The 20345-nt window shown below is 39.4% G+C and overlaps 1 protein-coding gene across 1 annotated transcript in view; it reads right to left on the bottom strand.

Annotated features, from left to right (window-relative positions):
• Nucleotides 1-11615: 11615 nt before the first annotated feature.
• CYP7A1 (cytochrome P450 family 7 subfamily A member 1) overlaps nt 11616-20345 on the bottom strand; it is a 9531-nt gene continuing 801 nt past the window's right edge. The window contains exons 2-6 of the mRNA XM_017547575.2: nt 18908-19148; nt 17278-17864; nt 15839-15969; nt 13770-13945; nt 11616-13191 (exon numbers count right to left, since the gene is read on the bottom strand). Coding sequence (XP_017403064.1) covers nt 12892-13191; nt 13770-13945; nt 15839-15969; nt 17278-17864; nt 18908-19148 — 1435 coding nt within the window. The 3' untranslated portion in view covers nt 11616-12891. The remainder of the gene's footprint in view (nt 13192-13769; nt 13946-15838; nt 15970-17277; nt 17865-18907; nt 19149-20345) is intronic.

The raw sequence follows: 20345 nt of genomic DNA, 5'->3' as shown, positions 1-20345 counted from the left end.
TGGGTGAAATGAGACACCTGAAATTTCAGTCTGATTTAATAAATCAAAAGGTCTGATCCATGGAAATCTCAACGGAATTCCTATGTTACTTCCCATCACTAAGCTTTATTAATTACAATAGCTTCTAGGTGATTGATATATCCACTGTCCTGAACACATGGGTTAGAGGACAGAGTAGAAACTTATGAACTCTGTAAATTTCTCATGCTGTACGACATGAAGAAGACCTACTTTGGGAGATGTATCCCTGTGCCTTATGTGATGATCCTCTATAAGAAGTTGGCAGTTTGCCTCTGAATTCTCTTGTTTTTACACTTCCCAGCCTGACAAGCAGATGATCAGAGTGCTTTCCCAGTTCTGTTTACTGGCAGTGGCATGGTTTTCAGGTCTGTTAGGGAGGCATCACTGCCCCCTAAAATCAATACTGAGTTGCAGAGATATGTTTACTTTGACTTTAGTCCTATTGGAATTCTGTAACCTTGGGCTAAAATAGGCAGTTCGCAAATATATTATTTCTGAAGGGCAAAGTTAAGAGATTTAGCCTTGGGAATAGGAATGGGGACATCAGAAATAGGACAAAGCTGCTGCTTTTCAGGTTCTTGAAAGACTTCTCAAGGTGAGACTTTAGTTCATGTGACCCCTTTTCTCCATGCTCCATGCCATGAGAGGGGAACTCCAGCCACACTCTGGGCAGCCATTTATAGTTCTGCTATTGCTGATGTTAAGCCATTTTATTTCTCTTTCAGTGCCACATCTCTCCGGATAATGCAATTAACAAACATATCGCCTACTGTGTAAACTACTACAGAAAGTTCTTATTTTTATCCCCGTACCATTCTGAAGCCCAGAGCGTTAAGCAATCCCTTGTAACAAAGGAAACTTCTGTAGGGCTTACTCAGAGCCATCCAGCATTTCAAAGCACTTGTTTACTCCTTATAACAACCCTCCAAGATCAGTGCATTAGGTTCTGAGAACCAAAAGGTGAGGAAACCAAGGCATAGAGAGATGAAGACCATGAGGCTAGGAAGTGGAGGAGCAGAGCAGTAAATGCAGCCTCCCTGTGCAGAATGCGGGCTCCAGCAGCCTCTCAGATGGTCCTCAGTGACCCCAGACTTCTGCTGTTCTTGCCCTTGTGTGGAAACTGATACTGTTGACTTTCAAGTCAAATACAACAAAAATGGTGGGATATCACGTCTGAGCTTAGGTTACACTCATGTGTATACCTACATGAATGAGTCCAGAAGCAGACTCCTCAGGCACCCAGCTGAGCAGGTCTGGGTTGCTGCCCACGGAAGCCATGAGTTAAAGTTTGTTGTTGTAAGCCACTACATTTTGGGGACATTTGTGATACAGCAACATCACAACCCCTGAAATGTGCTGCCAGGTTTTTTGTTGTTGTTGTTGTTTATTTGTTTAAAACAATATAAGATTTCACAATTAGAAGTCACGTTTTTATGTTACTTGTTATTTATATGTTAATAAGGCCTAGAGTTAGTGAGAGCACTTACCCCTGTGCCTGTGTTGGCTACTGACTCCACTCAAGTTCCTCATTCATGTTCAAGCAGGATTATTTACACATCAACTTCATGATGATTGAAAATTTTTTTTTGAAATTTATCAAGACTTTCTGAAATTCTAAACTTATTCACTGCTTCCCCTTATTGATTTTTCTCTCTCAGAGAATTCCTCTGGTCATGCATACCTTACTGGAATTCTGTGAACAACGTCTGTTTAGTGAATAGTGATGGGACCCCATAGTAGAGGCTCTCTGGGCTTGCAAAGTGTGGAAGGATCACCTGTGGGTAAGCACCCCAGCCTGCCTTCCCCATCCGGTCCCTATGGTGATTTTTTAATTTTATTTTGCTTTCTTTTTCTTTTCTTTCTTCTTCATTGTGTGTGTGAGTGTGTCTGTGTGTGTCCATTTGCAGCCTTCTCAGCACCTGACACAAATTAACATACTCTGGCCAGACATTTTTTCCTAGATTCCAACGAAATTATCAAATTGTTTTCGGGTTGGGTCAGTAGTTTTTCAACATTTATCAACATACATTAGAAATGCTGAGGGACAATAGTATGATCTTGTTTATTTTATAGAAAATTTGATCAGAAGAAACTCTTTAAGGTATTCATCAGTCAGAATACAGGCCAAAGAGGTATTTAATCTGGGAGTCATCACTCTTTTCCTGAAGTCTTTGTCCCATAATCATGGAGAGTTCCATAGAATGCACCCTTGAGGGTTTGCCATTCACAATTGTGACCGTTCTGGAAGGTCCCCCAGTGCTTGTAACATTTAGGAATTTGTGGTTTCACCACCTGAGGTTTGTGTACAGGAGTGAGGGCCTGACCATCAACCTGACATCAGCATCTTAACAGAATTCTGTTTATATGGAATAGAAGCAGAATATATGCAAGATATGGCAGGCATATATTATGGGGACATTGCATATTACAGCAGTATTTGTAAGGTTAGGAGGTCTGAAAAATACATCTCTAAGAGCAAAGGGGCTACTGAATCTTTTTATTGTTTTTGTTCTCTTGTTTCTCCTCAAATTCTTTTGGCCTGCCTCACTTTTAGTTTGCCATCTAGAGTTGCAATTTTTGTTGTTGTTATTATTTGAAAATGTCTTTCCCTGCTCTTATTTTGTATAAATGCAAAGCGTTACTTATATTTGTGTGTGTGTGTGTGCATGTGTGTGTGTGTACTATGCCATGCCATATATGGACAAGACTTCAGTTTTCTGCATTCTTTTTTTTTTTTTTTTTTTTTTAGATGGAGTCTTGCTCTGTCACCCAGGCAGCCTCCAACTCCCAGGTTGAAATGATTCCCCTGACTCAGCCTCTCGAGTAGTTGGGACTACAGGAGCACGCCACCACACCCAGATAAGTTTTTGTATTTTTAGTAGAAAAGGTGTTTCACTGTGTTGGCCAGGATGGTCTTGAACTCCTGACCTTGTGATCCTCCTGCCTCAGCCTCACAAAGTGCTGGGATTACAAGCGTGAGCCACCACACCTGGCCAGTTTTATGCATTCTTACCTATCAGCCTTACTGCTACCTTTAAGTGACTTTAGATTCAAATGCTGACTTACCAAGAATGGTTGCATTAGTTCACCAGAGGTAACCAAGGTGAGCCCTTTGTAAGCCACTATTGACTTTAGATCACCTGCCAAAATTTCAAACACCATGAGACAGCATTGGAAGACATCCAGTGAGAGTTTTCAATTTGGAGCACTGAGCCCCAGGGTGGTTTTGCAGGATTCATGTGCCAAGCAAGCAATGTTAAGGGCCAAAGAGTTTTAATGAGTGAAAAAAAGAGTTTAAAAAAATTACCCCTTGGTGTTTTTTAACCGAGCAGTCAAATAGAAGAAGCAGCCATCATGTCCTTGAAGCTGGGCCAGCCTCCAAAGAGCAATGACTCCCCAGCCTCACTTCAGCAACAGGAAGACGTCTTCACTTTTCTAGAATAGTATCACCCACCTGCAGCTCGATATCCCCTAATATTAGCAGGGCATGCTGGCTCATCCCTGTAATTCCAGCACTTTGGGAGGCTGAGGCAGGCAGATTGCTTGAGCTCAGGGGCTTTGAATCCAGCCTGGACAATATCTTTATTAAAAAAAAAAAAAAGAAAAATAGAAATCACCTAATATAGAATGAAGTCTTTACATTCTGCACTTTAAAAGTAAATATTCACGCCTCAGAAGATATCATAATACTTTTAATCCACCCTTTGGTATGTACGGAGTTGGAACTAGATCCTTCTAAAATGATTGGACTAGATGCTCAGTGCCTTGAGGGCAGGAAAAGGGTCTTCTCATTTCTATAAATCACTGCTGCCAACACTGCGGCTGGCACAGCCTGAGCACTCAACAGCCCTCAATTCTTTCCTGCATGAGAGATGGACACTGTGAGATGAGGAAGGGAGTACCAAAGACAAAACATACTTCATACTTTTGCTTTGTCTTGTGCTCAAATAAAATAACTTTGGATTAGGCCAGCTGTCCAGTGTGAGTCCTTCTGGTTGCATGAATGCTGTGGGTGCTGGGTAGTTAGAATATTGCCATCAGTTTCCTTCTAAGGGACTCACCTCCTGCAAGGAAATGGAATGTATCGAGTGAGGCTGAGACTTGTTCTGTGATCCCTATGGTTCTGCATTTGCCTACTCCAGAGGAAAACAGGAGTGGGGTGGACCCTGGATATGAATGGATATTTACGCTATGCTTCTTTTTTTTGTTAGCGCATCCAACGCTCCCCTTGTTATACCTTAGATCCCCAGAACTTGGTTTGTATAACCTTAGACCAATATATACCCTTTGACCAATAGCTCCTTGTCCTTCTAACCTCTACCCACCCCCAGCCCCTAATAACCATGATTCTACTCTCTGCTTCCATGAGTTTGACTTGATTCCATATATAAGTGAAATCATGCAGTATTTGTCTTTCTGCATCTGATTCATTACACATAGCATGTTGTCCTCTAGGTTCATCCATATTTTCCCACATGGCAGTGTTTCCTTTTTTCGTGGCTGAATAATAATATTCCATTGTATGTACATACCACATTGTCTTTTTCCACGCACCCACCCAAGGACATTTGGCTTGTTTCCATATCTTGGCTCTTGTGAATAATGCCGCAGCATGGAAGTGTAGGTAACTCTTGATAACGCTTTCGTTTCCTTTGGGAATACACCCAGAGTGGGATTGCTGGATCATATGGTAGCTCTATTTTTAATTTTTGAGGAACTTCCAGACTTTTTTTCATAATAGCTGTACTAATTTACCTTCCCACCAACAGTGTACAAGGGTCCATTTCACTCCACACCCTTGTTGCCAACCTTTGTTATCTCTTATCTTTTTGATGATAGCCACTCTAGCAGGGAGGAGGTGATGCCTCATTGTGGTTTTGATTTGCTTTTCTCTGATTATTGGAGCTATTGAGCCTCTTTTTCTATGCTTGTTGGCCATTTGTATGTCTTCTTTCAAGAAATGTCAATTCAGTCTGTGTGGAATGGCACTGGTATTTCTAGCCCTGAAGTAAAAGTGAAATGCATGAGGATGAGAATTGAGACTCTTTAGTCACTACACACACACACACACACACACACACACACACACACACACACGTCAGGCTGATTCAGGAACCAGCAGAAGCCCCCAGCTCCCTTCTTCCCCGCCATTGCTCAGTGGGCCCTGCTCTGTTCATTTGGCACCTTAGGAGTACTGCAGCCTCTTTAACTTTCTTCTTGCTTTTTTCCACTCTCTCTGCATGCCATAGGATGATTTTTGCTCCCCTCAAATTTGTATGCTGAAGCCCAAATCGCCAATACCTCAGAATGTGACTGGGCCTTTAAAGAGTAATTATGATTAAATGAGGTCACAAGAGTGGGGCCCTAATCTAACAGGACCAGTGTCCTTTTTTTTTTTTTTTTTTTTTTTTTGAGACAGAGTTTTGTTCTGTCACCAGGAGCCAAGCTGGAGTGCCGTGGCACAATCTTGGCTTACTGCAACCTCCACCTCCCGGGTTCAAGCAATTCTCCTGCCTCAGCCTCCAATGTAGCTGGGACTACAGATGCGTGCCACCATGCCCAGCTAATTTTTTTGTATTTTTAGTAGAGACGGGGTTTCACCATGTTGGCCAGGATGGTCTCGATCTCTTGACCTCGTGATCTGCCCGCCTCAGCCTCCCAAAGTGCTGGGATTACAGACGTGAGCCACCGCCCCCGGCCCAGTGTCCTTACAAGAAAAGAAAGTGACACTGGAGATGCCTGCTCAAAGAGAAAAGACAGTGTGCAGGAACAAGGAGAAGGCGGCCATGTGCACACCAAGGAGAGGGGCCTCATGAGAAACTAAACTGGCCAGCACCTTGATCTTAGACTCTCCAGCCTCCAGAAGCCTGAGAAGATGCATGTCAGCTGTTGAAGTCACCGGCTCAGGCGAATACACTGCTCTCTCCCACTTCCTCAAATTCCTCTGTATGGGGCCGTCTGCCCCCTCCCCTCCACCTTCCTGCCTTTACTGGCAAAGCTGAATGAAAGGATAAGCTTTGAGGTAAAAGGATAAGCTTTGAAATAAATAAAAGGATAAGCTTTGAAGTAAAATGAGAAATAGTCTTGTCTCTTGTTTTCCTCAGCTACAAAATAAGGGAGTTGCATTTATCTTTAACTTGGAGACTCTGTGATTCTAAATCACCTCCTCTGAAAGTGCCTCCTTTGAAAATACCTAAATGACTCCTTCGGAATCTTCATGTTTCATCTCCCATCCTCTTTTAAGATATCTGTTTTCAAGATAAATTAAGACTAGTTCTTAATCAAATTAAAATATTCATATTTCAACTGCGGGTTTTCTCCCATCTTTACTTTTGCATTGTAAAATTATTCAAAACAGAGTGACTCATGGTATTATGGGTTACACAGACTTTTGTTTATTGCTCTGGGAACCTATGTCCCATTTACAACATAATTTCTTCAATAAAATTTCTGAGTCCCAAATAGTCTATTCAAAAGTGAATCTTTGAAACATACTGCTTATACATTGGGGACCATTTAAACATGGTTGACTTGAAAGAAGTCATACATCCTGACACTATTTCTTTGGAAATAAGCTTACATTATTATGAGACAAATTGCTTGGCCTAATTATAATAAAAGGAGAAATCTCACAGGTGGCCAGCATTATGGAGCCATCCTCCAGCCACAGAAAACTGTGCAATGAATGGGGATCTTCATTGTGCCTCAAAGCAAAGGCCTGACTGGAACCAGAAGCAGGCTTAGACCTTCAGCAGGCTGAACATTTCTGAAGCTTCCCTTAATAGAGAATAGAAAATAAATGGGAGATTCAGTAAATTAATGACTGGATTGAGGGACAAAGAAGACTCTGTCTGCTTCCCCACTGGCCTCTGCCCTGTGCTGGTCTAGTGACTGTGCCAGTGGGGCCCACCCCTCTGTGTCTCAGAGCCCCGTCAGCAACCTGCTCAGCTGACACCTTCTCCACCCCTACTTCGTTTTAGCAAATAGTAAACCTGCCTTGTCACGCAGCGTGGGCCTGAGCATTAACCAGCTGTGTTCTCAATTCTGTGTGTAACTCTTGCCCAATATTTCAATAGAGTGAGAGATCAATACAGAGAAGCAAAAAAAAAGGCCTGCTAGTAAGGCAAGCAAAATGTTTGCAACTCACTAGAGCCCAAACTAAGAAGAAAAACAGAGACCCCCAAAGTGCTCAACAGCTCCGCACAAATAACACACTTACTCCATCGCTGTCCTCAACTGCTTGAGCTCTCACTGTATTTAAGGCATCAGTTGGAAGCTTTGGTGGACTATGCAGTTGAATAAAATACGATTGCCCTCCTTGGGGAACTACCACTTTCTGGAATTACTCCAGGGAACTGATGAAGGCACTTACAGCCAAGTTTCTGAGAAACTGCTGGCTCTGCTTGATTGCCTATGTCTGTGGCCAAAGCACTCCCAGGGGACACCTGACCTCACTCTGATACCTCGCAGTGACCCTGGCACGCTGTTACCTGGAGCACTGAGTGTTTCACCGAGATGATGTCCCTGTGTTCCTTCATCTACCCCCAACCATCTTCTCACCAACACACTCCGAGAAAAACTGTGAGGAAAAGTATTTTCCTGTACATATTTTCCTGCATGTATATATTTTTGTGTTTTAAAATAACAATTTCTGTTTCCAGTGGAGTTTGAGTTTCACATATTTTCTTCCCAGAAAATCAAAAGAAAAACGGTTCCATTTAGATACCTTGTTTTTGATAGTAGGGAAGAAGATAGTATCGCATCAACTGCCTCCTGCTCCCCCCACCGCCGCCGCCGTTGCTTGCTCTTCTCCAAATAATTATGGGAGCCAGAGACAAAACCCCAGATTGAAAACTTGAAAGGAAATTAAATATGAAAGCCTTAACTGAAATTGCTTTTCAAACCATCTTTCTGAGTAAAGGCAAATGTGGCAAAATATTAAGATGAACCTAGGTGAAACTGATGGGTATTCACCGTGCTCTTTAACTGTTTTTCATGCATTGAAATTCTGCAAAATAGCAAATAAGAAGCTGATCAGCTCTTCTCCTGTAATCCCTCACTTCTCTCATAAATTCTCTCCAACAAGTTGTTCTAATTCTTGAAACTGTCATTTATTTAATCCATGGTAAATTGCTCCAGAATTGTTAAGTGTTGAATCTACATTCTAATTAACCTGGCCACCTATGGCTGGATAACTTTCAATGAGAAATGGTTCTTCAAAATGGAATTGAGGATAGCAAAGACTGTGAGTGCACAGATTTTTTTCAATAAAAGTGGTGAGTTAAGTTTATGAATATTTTTATTTTTTACTTTTTATTTATTTGTTTTCGAGACAAGGTTTTGCTTTGTCACCCAGGCTGGGTTTCAGTGGCACAATCTTGGTTCATTGCAACCTCCACCTCCCAGGTTCAAGCGATTCTCCTGCCTCAGCCTGGAGATCATTATTTTTTCATATGTAGCTTTACAAATGAAGAAATGGACTTCGTGGAGTCTATGAAAACCATGCCAGCATTTGGAAGGTAGGTCCTTAGCGTACGTGTTAGTTCAGTGGATACAGCATTTCATGGGCAGAGAGGAGATTTCTAGATCAGGACATGCCTTATAACTTGCTGAGCAATCCTTTAAACAAAAATCACCTCTCCTTTACCAAACGTCAGTTTCTAACTAAAATGAGAGCTGAGACTAGAGGATGTTAAATAGCCTGTGAATACATGAGACCAACAAACATATGAAAAAATGCTCATCATCACTGGTCATCAGAGAAATGCAAATCAAAACTACACTGAGATACCATCCCACGCCAGTTAGAATGGCAATCATGAAAAAATCTGGAGACAATAGATGCTGGAGAGGACGTGGAGAAATAGGAACACTTTTACACTGCTGGTGGGAGTGTAAATTAGTTCAACCATTGTGGCGATTCCTCAAGGACATAGAAATAGAAATTCCATTTGACCCAGCAATCCCATTACTGGGTATATATCCAAAGGATTATAAATCGCTCTACTATAAGGACACGTGCACACAAATATTCATTGCAGCACTGTTTACAATAGCAAAGACCTGGAACCAACTCAAATGCCCATCGATGATAGACTGGACAGGGAAAATGTGGTACATATACACCATGGAATATTATGCAGCCATCAAAAACGATGAGTTTGTGTCCTTTGTAGGGACATAGATGAGCCTAGAAACCATCATTCTCAGCAAACTGACACAGGAGCAGAAGATCAAACACCACATGTTCTCACTCATAGGCGGGTGTTGAACAATGAGAACACGTGGACACAGGGAGGGGAGCATCACACACTGGGGTCTGTTGGGGGGAAATAGAAGAGGGACGGTGGGGGGTGGGGAGTTGGGGAGAGATAGCATGGGGAGAAATGCCAGATGTAGGTAATGGGGAGGAAGGCAGCAAATCACACTGCCATGTGTGTTCCTATGCAACAATCTTGCATGTTCTTCACATGTACCCCAAAACCTAAAATGCAATAAAATAAATTAAAAAAAAAATAGCCTGTGAATAGTCTGTGCAGCATCAGTGCTGCTGCCTTGACCTCACTTTGTAGGCCCGAGCCTGTGAGGTGATGTCAACCAAAAGTGGTGTGGAGATGATGCTGGTGAGAAGCTGTATTCCATTATCTACTTGTAAGACCAAGGCTGAAGCCTTAAGCCCATTGCCTCAAAAATGTGTAACACTGAGCCTAAGAGAAACAACAAGAGATTACACAATTAACTCCAAGGTGTTGGTGAGATGAAGAGACACCGTCCTACGTGAAGGTGAGCACAGTGTAATGTATTTGGTTATGCTGTGGCTCTTCATGGGCTCTCAGCTAGAGTCAGTCTCCTTGCTGAACTTCCTAGGCCTGGCAGCTACAGTGCCCCACACTCTGACCAAGTGATCCTTCCAAACAGTGAGGATTTAGGAACAGAGTGACATGGATTTTGTTTACTGTGGCATATCTTTTCAATGACCTGAGTCAAGACGGCCTGTCACCTGGTCTTGCCACACAAGGAAGAGTGCTGGCTCTGAGTCGGAACAACCCGGATCCCAGTCTACCCAGATCTCACGCCTGTAAGCGTTGTGACATTGAGCCAGTGATTTAAACTTTCTGGAGTTGTGCCTTTCTCTTTTGTGACATAGAGGTAATAGTAACACAAATCTCAAAGGACTCTTGAGGCTCTGAAGTGATGGTGCATGGCACGTGGAGTAGTCACCCGGCCCTGGCATATGGGAATCTGAATGGATTTAACCATGAATACCTCGCCTCCCAGGTTTGTTTGACCTTGCAATAGGTTATTGTAATGTGTTTAAGTTAGATGCTTTTTTTTTTAAAATAAAAATCTCTTTCCTAAACGGAATGGTTTCATCTCCAATAACGGTCTAGCTTAATGTCTTCTACGATAAAATTATATCCATGGCTTTTTAAATGTATTCTCCTCACATGCTTTATTTAAAAAAGGCAAAGTATTTCATATACTAATGCATTTATACATTTTTTAAATTAATAAAATTATAGCACAAAACAGCCTTTGGAACTGCTATACAACAGGAATTGGCAAACATTTTCTGTAAAGGACTAGATTTTAAATGTATCAGGCTTTGTGGCCACATGCTCCCTGTTGCAACTGCTCAGCTCCACAGTGGCATCGCAGCAGCAGGCATAGACAAGAATGTAAACAGTGGGCACGCTGCGTCCCAACAAAACTTGACTGATGGGTGTGGAAGTCTGAATTTCACATACTTTTCACATATCATAAAAGATTCTTATTTTTTAAATATTTTTTCTAACCATTAAAAAATGTAAAAACCATTCTCAACATTCAGGCTGCACAAAAACAGAGGCAGGGACCCTTTGGCCCGTGGGCTGTCAGTTGCCAACCCTTGCTCTCCAAGAACAAAGACATGGAAAGATGTGGGACGCATTCAAAAAGTCATAAAATCCATATGGAAACCGCATTAGAAATTTAGTTTGTAGCCATTCACTATAAAATAGATTTTTGCTAATCTTGAACCACATCTAAATGACTTTAATTTTCTTAATATAAAAAATAACCTGCTTAAGGGATACATCTATGGTAATATTAAATAGCAAGATGAAAATACTACTATATTTTATGTAGTATGAGGAGGGAGATTTTTGAGTAAATTATTACTTTGAATATTTTTGGAATATTGGAAAATATGAGTATTTTGAATGAATCATGAGTAAAATTGTTGTAGTTTAGCTTATCAGTGGATGAATGTTTTAAACTCTCTGAATAATTCAAAATTAAAAACACATAGATTTGGCCAGGCTTGGTGGCTCTTGCCTGTCATCTCAGAACTTTGGGAGGCTGAGGCGGACAGATCACCTGAGGTCAGGAGTTCAAGACCAGCCTGGCCAACATGGTGAAACCCCGTCTCTACGAAGAATATAAAAATTAGCTGGGCGTGGTGACACGTGCCTATAGTTGCAGCTCAGGAGGCTGAAGCAAGAGAATTGCTTGAACCCAGGAGGTGGTAGTTGCAGTGAGCTGAGATTACACCACTGCACTCCAGCCTGGGCAACAGGGTGAGACGCTATCTAAAAATAAATAAATAATACATATAGATTCATATTTTTATTTCTGAAAAATGAATCATTTCAAAATTATCAAATGTCAGAATATTTTCTTAATATTTGTAATATAAGCAAAAAGGTAAACATAATTTACGTATAAATACTACACAGAAATATCAATTGACATATAGCTGATAACTCGTACTTAAAATATTTTATCAAGGCATTGTTGTACACAGCACTTAAACACTCAGATCGCCTTAGTTTTTCTTCATCTGCAAGTCATTTAGCAATAAAACCACTTAAACAAAACATAACGTCAAGCTGCACTTAATACGCTCCACACATTTTATAACCAAAACTTTCAAATGATTATTTCCATCCAGTTTTAACTTTAAAACATGTCACATAAAAGCTACATATTTTCAGTGATAATGTGTATTTAATAATGACAGAAAAACTGCCTGTCTTAATCTCTGAAAAACTCTCCTCATTAATATGAAATAAAAAAATAGAGAAGATAGTTAAAACCTGAAATAGAGTTTCCAGCAACAATAAGTTAAAACATAAATGGAAAATATTAAAACCACCTTTAGTATTTTGGATAAATCAAGAGGATCATTTTTAAAGCCCTAAATTTTGGATATAGAAAAAGTAGAAAAAATTTCCTTTTTATCATAAGACATAACTAATCATTTGAAATATCCTTTATGACATATGATCATAACCAATAAAACCCCACCATTTAGTCAAAAAATAATGTAGTTTCACTAAAACGTGAATTTGAACATTTTCCATAATTGTTGGGCAGTTTTATAAAAGTAAAGCAGTTTCCTTAGGAAAAAAACGTCTGCCAATTAGAATACATTTTATTAGAGACGGGGTCTCACTAAGCTGTCCAGGCTGGTTTTGAACTCCTAGGCTCAAGCCATCCTCGTTCTTTGGCCTGACAAGTAGCTAAGACTACCGGTGCCTGCTACCACACCTGGCTGGAATGTGTATCTTCATTTTGAAAAAAAAATAAAGATGTTTTCCTCTGAAAATATTAAAATTCAATCTGTGGCTATATGAACATTCATGGACTAATAGAAATGAAAACAAATTCTTGTGCTCCAAACTAGTTCTTTTCACTAGCACAGTCTGTGATAGCATCTGGAAACTGTCAGCAAAATGTTAAGATTCACAAGCAAGCATTGGTGAACAGCACTGGGCCTGGCAAATCATTTCTACCACCACTAAATGCATTTGTCCAAAGGGACTGTGTAGTGATGATGTTCTGCAGTCCTGTAATATCACCTAGTGTCTTCTTATTTCAGCCATGTATTCACAAATGCTTGAATTTATATTTAAACTCAATATCATTCAATGGCGGCAAAATGCCCAGGCCTGCCCGGGACTGGTCCAAAGGCGGACATTTAGCTTGGCCCTCTACAAGCTCCAGTTCAAAATAAGAAAGCATCAGAATCAAAAATTGCTTGATTTCGTGGATAGCGAACAACCTTCCAGGACATATTGTAGCTCCTGACCCAAAGGGCATGTAGTAACACTTTAACTTGAGTCCATTACAATAGAAGGTAGTCTTTGTCTTCCCATTTTCATCAAGATACCGATCATATTTAAAAGTCTGCAATAAAAATACAAAGAAAACAAGTCTTTAAGTTAGTTTTAAAGAAATTTATCTCTTTCTCAACCTGGAAGCTCCAAAGAGTAATTTTCTTTTTAAATCTACTCCATTAGTGATTTAGCTAATATTCCACATTGAATCAGAAAGTAAAAAGGAACAGGGGCTTTATGAGCTCAGGAAGTCTTCTGATATCTCCTATCTGGCTTGAACCATTAGTTCCTTAGGCAGAGCTAGAGAAAGAACTGAGTTCCCAGAAGAAACTAGAAGAATCAATATATTAACCTCTAATTTCCTGGATTTGGGAGAAGGAGCTTCTTAAGAAAAAAAAAAGTGGCAGATTTATTTTCATGGCTGCAAATATAATCTAGCAAAGACTATATGATGGCAAATATCAGGACTAAAAATAAAAATTCAGGCCATTATCTAAATTTTTCAAAATACGTGAATATTTAACAGAATTAAGGGGACAATCCCTATGACTACAATAATCAAATCAATTCTATCATTGTAAATTTCCTCTTTATTTAGATCTAGGTAACTGTCACCTGGATATTGAACTCCAGTGAACAGGCACTTACCGAAGGGTCTGGGTAGATTTCTGGATCTAAGTGCATTAACTGTGGATAAAGAGCTATGATGTCATCTTTTCGGATGTTGTAGGAACCGTCCTCAAGGAGCAAAGTGAAATCCTCCTTAGCTGTCCGGATGTTGAGGGAGGCACTGGAAAGCCTCAGCGACTCCTTGATTATACTATCTAAATATTTAGAGGAGAAGAGAAGAACAAATCAAGTATTTGAGGGTCACATAATGTAGAGTCTGAAATACAGACAACCTGGCAACCCATAACACAAAGATGAACAGGCTATGGGATGCTGATAAGATACAAATTTCCCAAACTTTCTTTCTCTGACCATTACACTTTTATCAATAATTCAACTGTGTCTGATTTTTTTTTTAATTTTTGTTTTTGCTTTTATCCAGGGTCTCATTCTACTGCCCAGGCTGCAGTGCAGCAGCATGATCCTGACTCACCGCAGCCTCAACCTCCCAGGCTCAAGTGATCCATCCTCCACAGGCCCCCAAGTAGCTGCCACTATAGGCATTTGCCACCATGCCCAGGTAATTTTTTTATTTATTGTTTGTAGAGACAGGGTTTTGCTATGTTGCCGAAGCTGCTCTTGAACTTCTAGGCTTAAGTGATGCACCGACCTCAGCCTCCAAGTACTTTGATTACAGGCATGAGCCACCACACCTGGCCTGAATATATTTTTAAATCTGATCATCTGAGTTAATAATAATTGTTGGATTAGAGATAATTGTCTCGATAATAATTGGGAAACAAACTTCCATCATTTTATAGAAAAGTAATCATCTACTAAAATTGGAAAAATCAGTAACCATCTTATGTAAATTATTCAGTTTACTCTGAGATTTAACATACTGAGAACTTCTGAGATTTAATATACTGATAGCACTGATATATACTTTTTTTTTTTAGACATTTAATGCAGCTTCAGTTTAACATTTACAAGAACCTATTTTTATCCATATACTATCTAATGTTGTGTGGCAATCCCTGCTGCCTGGTAAAGGCATAAAGGGACAAAAAGAACTAACCTGAAAATGGCTGAAATATAGAGAGCTCACGAGAGGTCCAGCCTAGGCTTTTAGCCTTATACCTCAACTGTCGTATTTTATGGTGATCATTATGATTGTGTATAAAATCCCAGAACATTAGCATTTTGTTTTACAGATTAGAAAAGTAAGGCCCCCAAAAGAGAAGTGACATGTCCAAAGTCTCCCAAGTCAGACCCAACATGGAACCTAAGCTTCTTGCCTCCTTAAAGAAAATATTCAAAGAAAGAAAACTTTCTTACCATAAACATACCATGTTGTCAAGGTGTGGTGGCTCGTGTCTGTAATCCCAGCACTTTAGGAAAACCCATAGCAGCCCATAAAACCTGTCCCTACTAAAAATACAAAGATTAGCTGGGGGCGATGGCGTGCACCTGTAATCCCAGCTTCTTGGGAAGCGGAGGAGGAGAATGACTTGAACCCAGGAGGCAGAGGTTGCAGTGAGCCAAGATCACCCCATTGCAATCCAGCCTGGGCCACAGAAAGAGACTTTGTCTCAAAAAAAAAAATACGTAAATAAAAATAAAAATATCATATTGTTCATTACTATAAAATATAGAAAAGCAGAACAAAGAAAAATCAAAGAACCTTCAATTCCATCACTCAATCCATGCAGGTAATTGTGGTTTCTTAGTGGTTCTTTTCCCTCCTTTATTTTATGGAAATGACTAATATGCATCCATTAACCATCAGATTAGTGGTAAGAGGAATATGAGAAACATAGTGTGGCAGTGCAGGGTGGTGGTTCAGAGAACAGCATCAAGAGTCCCACATAATAATGTATTTGATTCTACCCTGGCTGTAGCTTAACCTCTAGGTGTCAGTTTCCTCACTTGATACAAATAAGTAGTAACAGTCCCAAATCACAGGATTGTTGTGAGGATTAACCAAGAAAACTCATATGAAATACTTCACTTAATGCCTAGAATTCAGTAGGTATTGAATTTATGTTGGACATTATTGTTAGTTGTAGGACATAGAAAATGAAATGCAACATAACAAGTGTACCCACCTAGTACTGGCAGGTCATTCATTTGCGTTTGACTCAAACAAATAGGATTGCCTTCCAAGCTGACTTTTTGACCAGCATTCTCTAGTGTTCTTTCCACTTCTTCAGTAGCTGCTTTCATTGCTTCCGGGTTCCTATTAAAAGTTAAGAGAAAAGATGTACAGAAAATAAGCTTTTTCCATACTCTGAGATCTGGAAACAATTAGGCGTTTCCCCCTCCTTTTAACTAGATGATGAAGATATCAGGGCAGGAGGGAAAGGGATATTCCTGCTTCCTTTTACTCCATTTGTAATTGTGTTTCCGTCCTTGGATATCAGTAAGAACTGCTGCCTTAAAAGGGCCTTGCTACATAAAAGTTAAACTTTGGTCAGGGCTTTTATAAATAAGTGTTTCTAATAAGGATTAGACATGGTTAGGGAGCTACATAAAAAAAATTACAGTAAGTTGAGTCTCAAAATGTTTGATAAGTATTTGCAAGATTATCATAAAATGTGGCTACATTTTCCTTTATGATTTTAAATTGATGTTGTATGTCTACTGTAAATATGTGAATTTATTCTGGATGTGCTTTCTCAAGTAATAATTTTGGAAGGTAGTTAACATTTGCGACAAATTAGTAATAAGTTCTTATATCTGAAATTAAGTTTTAAAATATTTTATAAGACCTAAAGTCATCAGCCATCAATAGAAATTTGGCATTCCCGATCCTATGGAGTAGCAATTTTGTGTCTAAATGATACTAAATATCCAATTTAATTGGAATAATTCAATAGACCATTCTAATTTCAAATTCCCAAAAGACTAATGCTTTGGAGAGAAATTATGTTATGTAAAATATATCTTATTACAGTTTTTTCTGTTACATACAGCTTTAAAAGGCAAAACCTAACTAAGTCTCTTATCAATAAAAATAGATTATGATTGATTCATAGCTCTTATAGTTGGTCAGATAAATAGAAAGACAGCAATTCCTAATTGAGTGAAAGCATAAACTGTGAATGAACTAATAACTAAGGCATAGTCACTGCCCTCATTGTGGTCCATAAATCAGTAATCACTTAAACACATTTTTATGATTATGAAAACTGCATTTATGGACTTAAGTCGGCGTCGTGAGGAACAGCATGGAGTTAAGAGCAAGCGTGCTGGGCCAAGTGGCCTGAATTGACCCAACACCAGTACCTACAAGCTCGATGGCTTGGGATGACATTTCTTTCTCTGGGACTGTCTTTGTTTCTATAAGACACTTTTATCAGTCATAGCTGCCTATGTTTTTATGAGGACTGAATGAACTCATACATGTAAACACTAACACACATTAGTGTTACGTTCTTGATTGATGGCATGAGAAAGCACTATGAGGCTTTTTTCTTTAAGTTAAAATGGTTTAATTTCTTCTTTCTACTAAAATAGAAAAAGAAATGGATAGGGTGTTATTCACCTAATCATTTGAAATAAACTCCAGAAAGTCGCTGGAATGGTGTTTGCTTGCGATGCCCAGAGGATCACGAGGTGTGTCTTGGCCTTCTCCAGGTCATCAAAGGTGGACAACGTGTCATTCAGAAACATGCGCAGGCTGACCAGTTCTGAGACGTTTCCCCTCTTTTTGAGGTTCTCGTGCCTCAAACTCTCTGCCAGTTTTTCTCGGGCATTATGTGCAGTCCTAAACATGTGAATGGGGAGGCCTGCTACCAGAGCTGGAAAGACTTTGTCGAATTGCTTGAAGTTGTCAAGGTTGTTTAGAATATGTGCTCTCTGTGTGTCCTGACTTGTAAGATCTCTGCCAAAGAGAGTTAAATACCCAGCTTCAAACATCACTCGGTAGCAGAAAGAATACATCCCTTCTGTCACCCAGGCAGAGGTCTTTGAGTTAGAAAAGACTGGAGGTCTCATGATACGTTGGAGGTTTTCCATCATGCTTTCTGTGAGGGAATTCAAGGCATTGCCCTGCAGGGTTTTGATGAAAGTGTCATTTATGTTTTCAGTGGTATTTCCATCCCTCGGGTCAATGCTTCCGTGCCCAAATGCCTGACAGCAAATAAAACGTGTAGAAAAAAAAGAAATTAAACCTGACCTAGTCAGAGTAAGTGACTGAAAAATGGATTAGATACTTTCATGGTTCTTTACTTGTTAAAAATGGGAAACTGGCTTTCCCTTGTACAATTTCATAGCAAGTTACAAATAAATGGCCAAACTGTACCTTTCCTTTAAAGTCAAGTTCAGTGGAACTCCCCTGGATCACTCGAGTCATCTATTTCTTATTTCTTATGCTACTGCCCTTGTTTACACCTATTCCACATCAACTAATTGATAATGTTTTAAAATCATTGGTTATCTTTTATATTATTTGTAGCTTTCTTTCTCTTTTTCTTTAAAGATGGAGTCTCACATTGTTGCCCAGGCTAAAGTTCAGTGGCACAATGATAGCTCACTGCAGCCTCAAACTCCTGGGCTCAAGCAATCCTCCTGCCTCAGCCTCTCAAGTAGCTGGGACTACAAGTGTGTTCTATTGTGCTTGGCTGTACATGTATTTTAACCAAACTTTAGGTTACTTACTCACAAAGACCAAAATTAATATTTATTTGCAGAAAGTAAGTAGTTGTTAGTTTTTTTCCTCAGTAACAGAGTTTCTTTTATTTCATCTAAATGATGTTAAAATATCTTGCCATTCCTTAACAAAATGAAACACTGTGTGGTACGAGTTTGGTAAGACAATTGTTGAATGTTAGATTTCCATCACTTGTACTCTTGGTGCTGCATAGACATTGCTGATGTGATGAATTTTTATCTGTCTTACTCATACAGTGCCACCTGTCTCAGTAAAGCATTTAATGTTTATTTCACCCTCATTAGTTGGTTAACATGACAAATCTATGCCTATTTTGACTTTTTAAATGATTATTACTAAGAAGCTATGTCTAATTTATTTATGTTTCTAAGAATCTCCACATAAAGATAACTCTCTTCAACACCTTTAACTTTAAATCTAAGTACATCAAAATTTCTAAATAGAACAGCACATAAAAAGGTAGAAGACAAACAGAATGGTATACTCATGTAAAACTGCTTACCTTTGCAGAAGTAGCAAAGTGAAATTTTTTCCAATCAAAATATTTTCCATGGCACAACACCTTATGGTATGACAAGGGATTTGTGATGAAATGGACATATTTTCCCATTAGTTTGCAGGTAAAAACATGACCATGTTTCCTTTGATTTGCTCTGAGGAACTCAAGAGGATTAGCACCAAATTGCAGAGCACAGCCCAGGTATGGAATCAACCCATTCTCTAGAGGCGGTTCACCCGTTTGCCTGTCAGACACATATGATAGACATGGTTGATTACGTATTTGGTTTTTTACTTACATCAGGTATTAAAATTTTTGACACTGACTTCAAACTTCGAAACCCTATAGTTTATTGATATTTATTTTGTTAGATGGACCCTGCTCTTTCACTATGATGATAGGTTATATTAACCTAGTAACATGATATGTTGGTGAAAAGGATTACTAAATCCATCCATTCATACACCTGTCCATATATACATTCATCCATATATACAGTCAGCAAAGTGACTAGGTGCTCGTCACTTTTCTCAATGATATGGGTGAAAGGATTTACATGGCCAACAAGAGTCTTGCTGTGAGTGTGGAAACAAAATTACATTCTAGTGTTTATATTTTTGCTAAGCATACTTTGCCTAAATATCTCAAAATTTCTTTTGATTATTTTCTTTAAAGACATAGAACACTGAATAGGAGAGGATTGCAGAACTGAAGTTCTCAAAATCTTCATAAAGATATTACTGTTCTGTAAGGACTGTTCAGAGAAGAATCTCATGTGAGAAATTAGCTTATTATAAAATGAAACTGAGTAAGATAAACACTGACAGAATCATCTATTGTAATTCAGTGCTCTTTTAAAATGTTTTTATTAGAAAATATAAACTTATTTTCCAACATAAACTTCTGTACCTCTTGATAGAAGGATACAGTATAAAGTAATTATTTTTCTTCTTTTAGTTTGAAGATAAGTAGTTTAATTAAAAACAAAAACTATCAGGCCTGAATTAAAATATTTTAAAGGACAAACTTGCAAAGGTAGACAACACATAGCAATCTACAAAGCTGAAATATGCTTGGGGTGATCGTCTCTTTTTGAGGTTGACATAGCAGAGAATATCTACGTGCCCTCCCCACAATTACTCCTTGAGCCAATTAGAAGTTAAATAAATGCAGGGCAAGGTGGCTCACGCCTATAATCCCAGCACTTTGGGAGGCCAAGATGGGCAGATCACGAGGTCAAGAGATCAAGACCATCCTGGCCAACATGGTGAAATCCCATCTCTACTATAAAATACAAAAATTAGCTGGGCATGGTGGTGCGCGCCTGTAGTCCCAGCTACTCAGGAGGCTGAGGCAGGAGAATTGCTTGAATCCAGGAGGCGGAGGTTGCAGTAAGCCAAGATTGCACCACTGCACTCCAGCCTGGCACCTGGTGACAGAG

The sequence above is a fragment of the Cebus imitator genome, unplaced genomic scaffold (genome assembly GCF_001604975.1).
Source record: "Cebus imitator isolate Cc_AM_T3 unplaced genomic scaffold, Cebus_imitator-1.0 Scaffold199, whole genome shotgun sequence".
Taxonomy (NCBI): Eukaryota; Metazoa; Chordata; class Mammalia; order Primates; family Cebidae; genus Cebus; species Cebus imitator.
The sequence above is the reverse complement of the archived record's forward strand: the minus strand, read 5'-3'. Positions and strand labels throughout refer to the sequence as shown.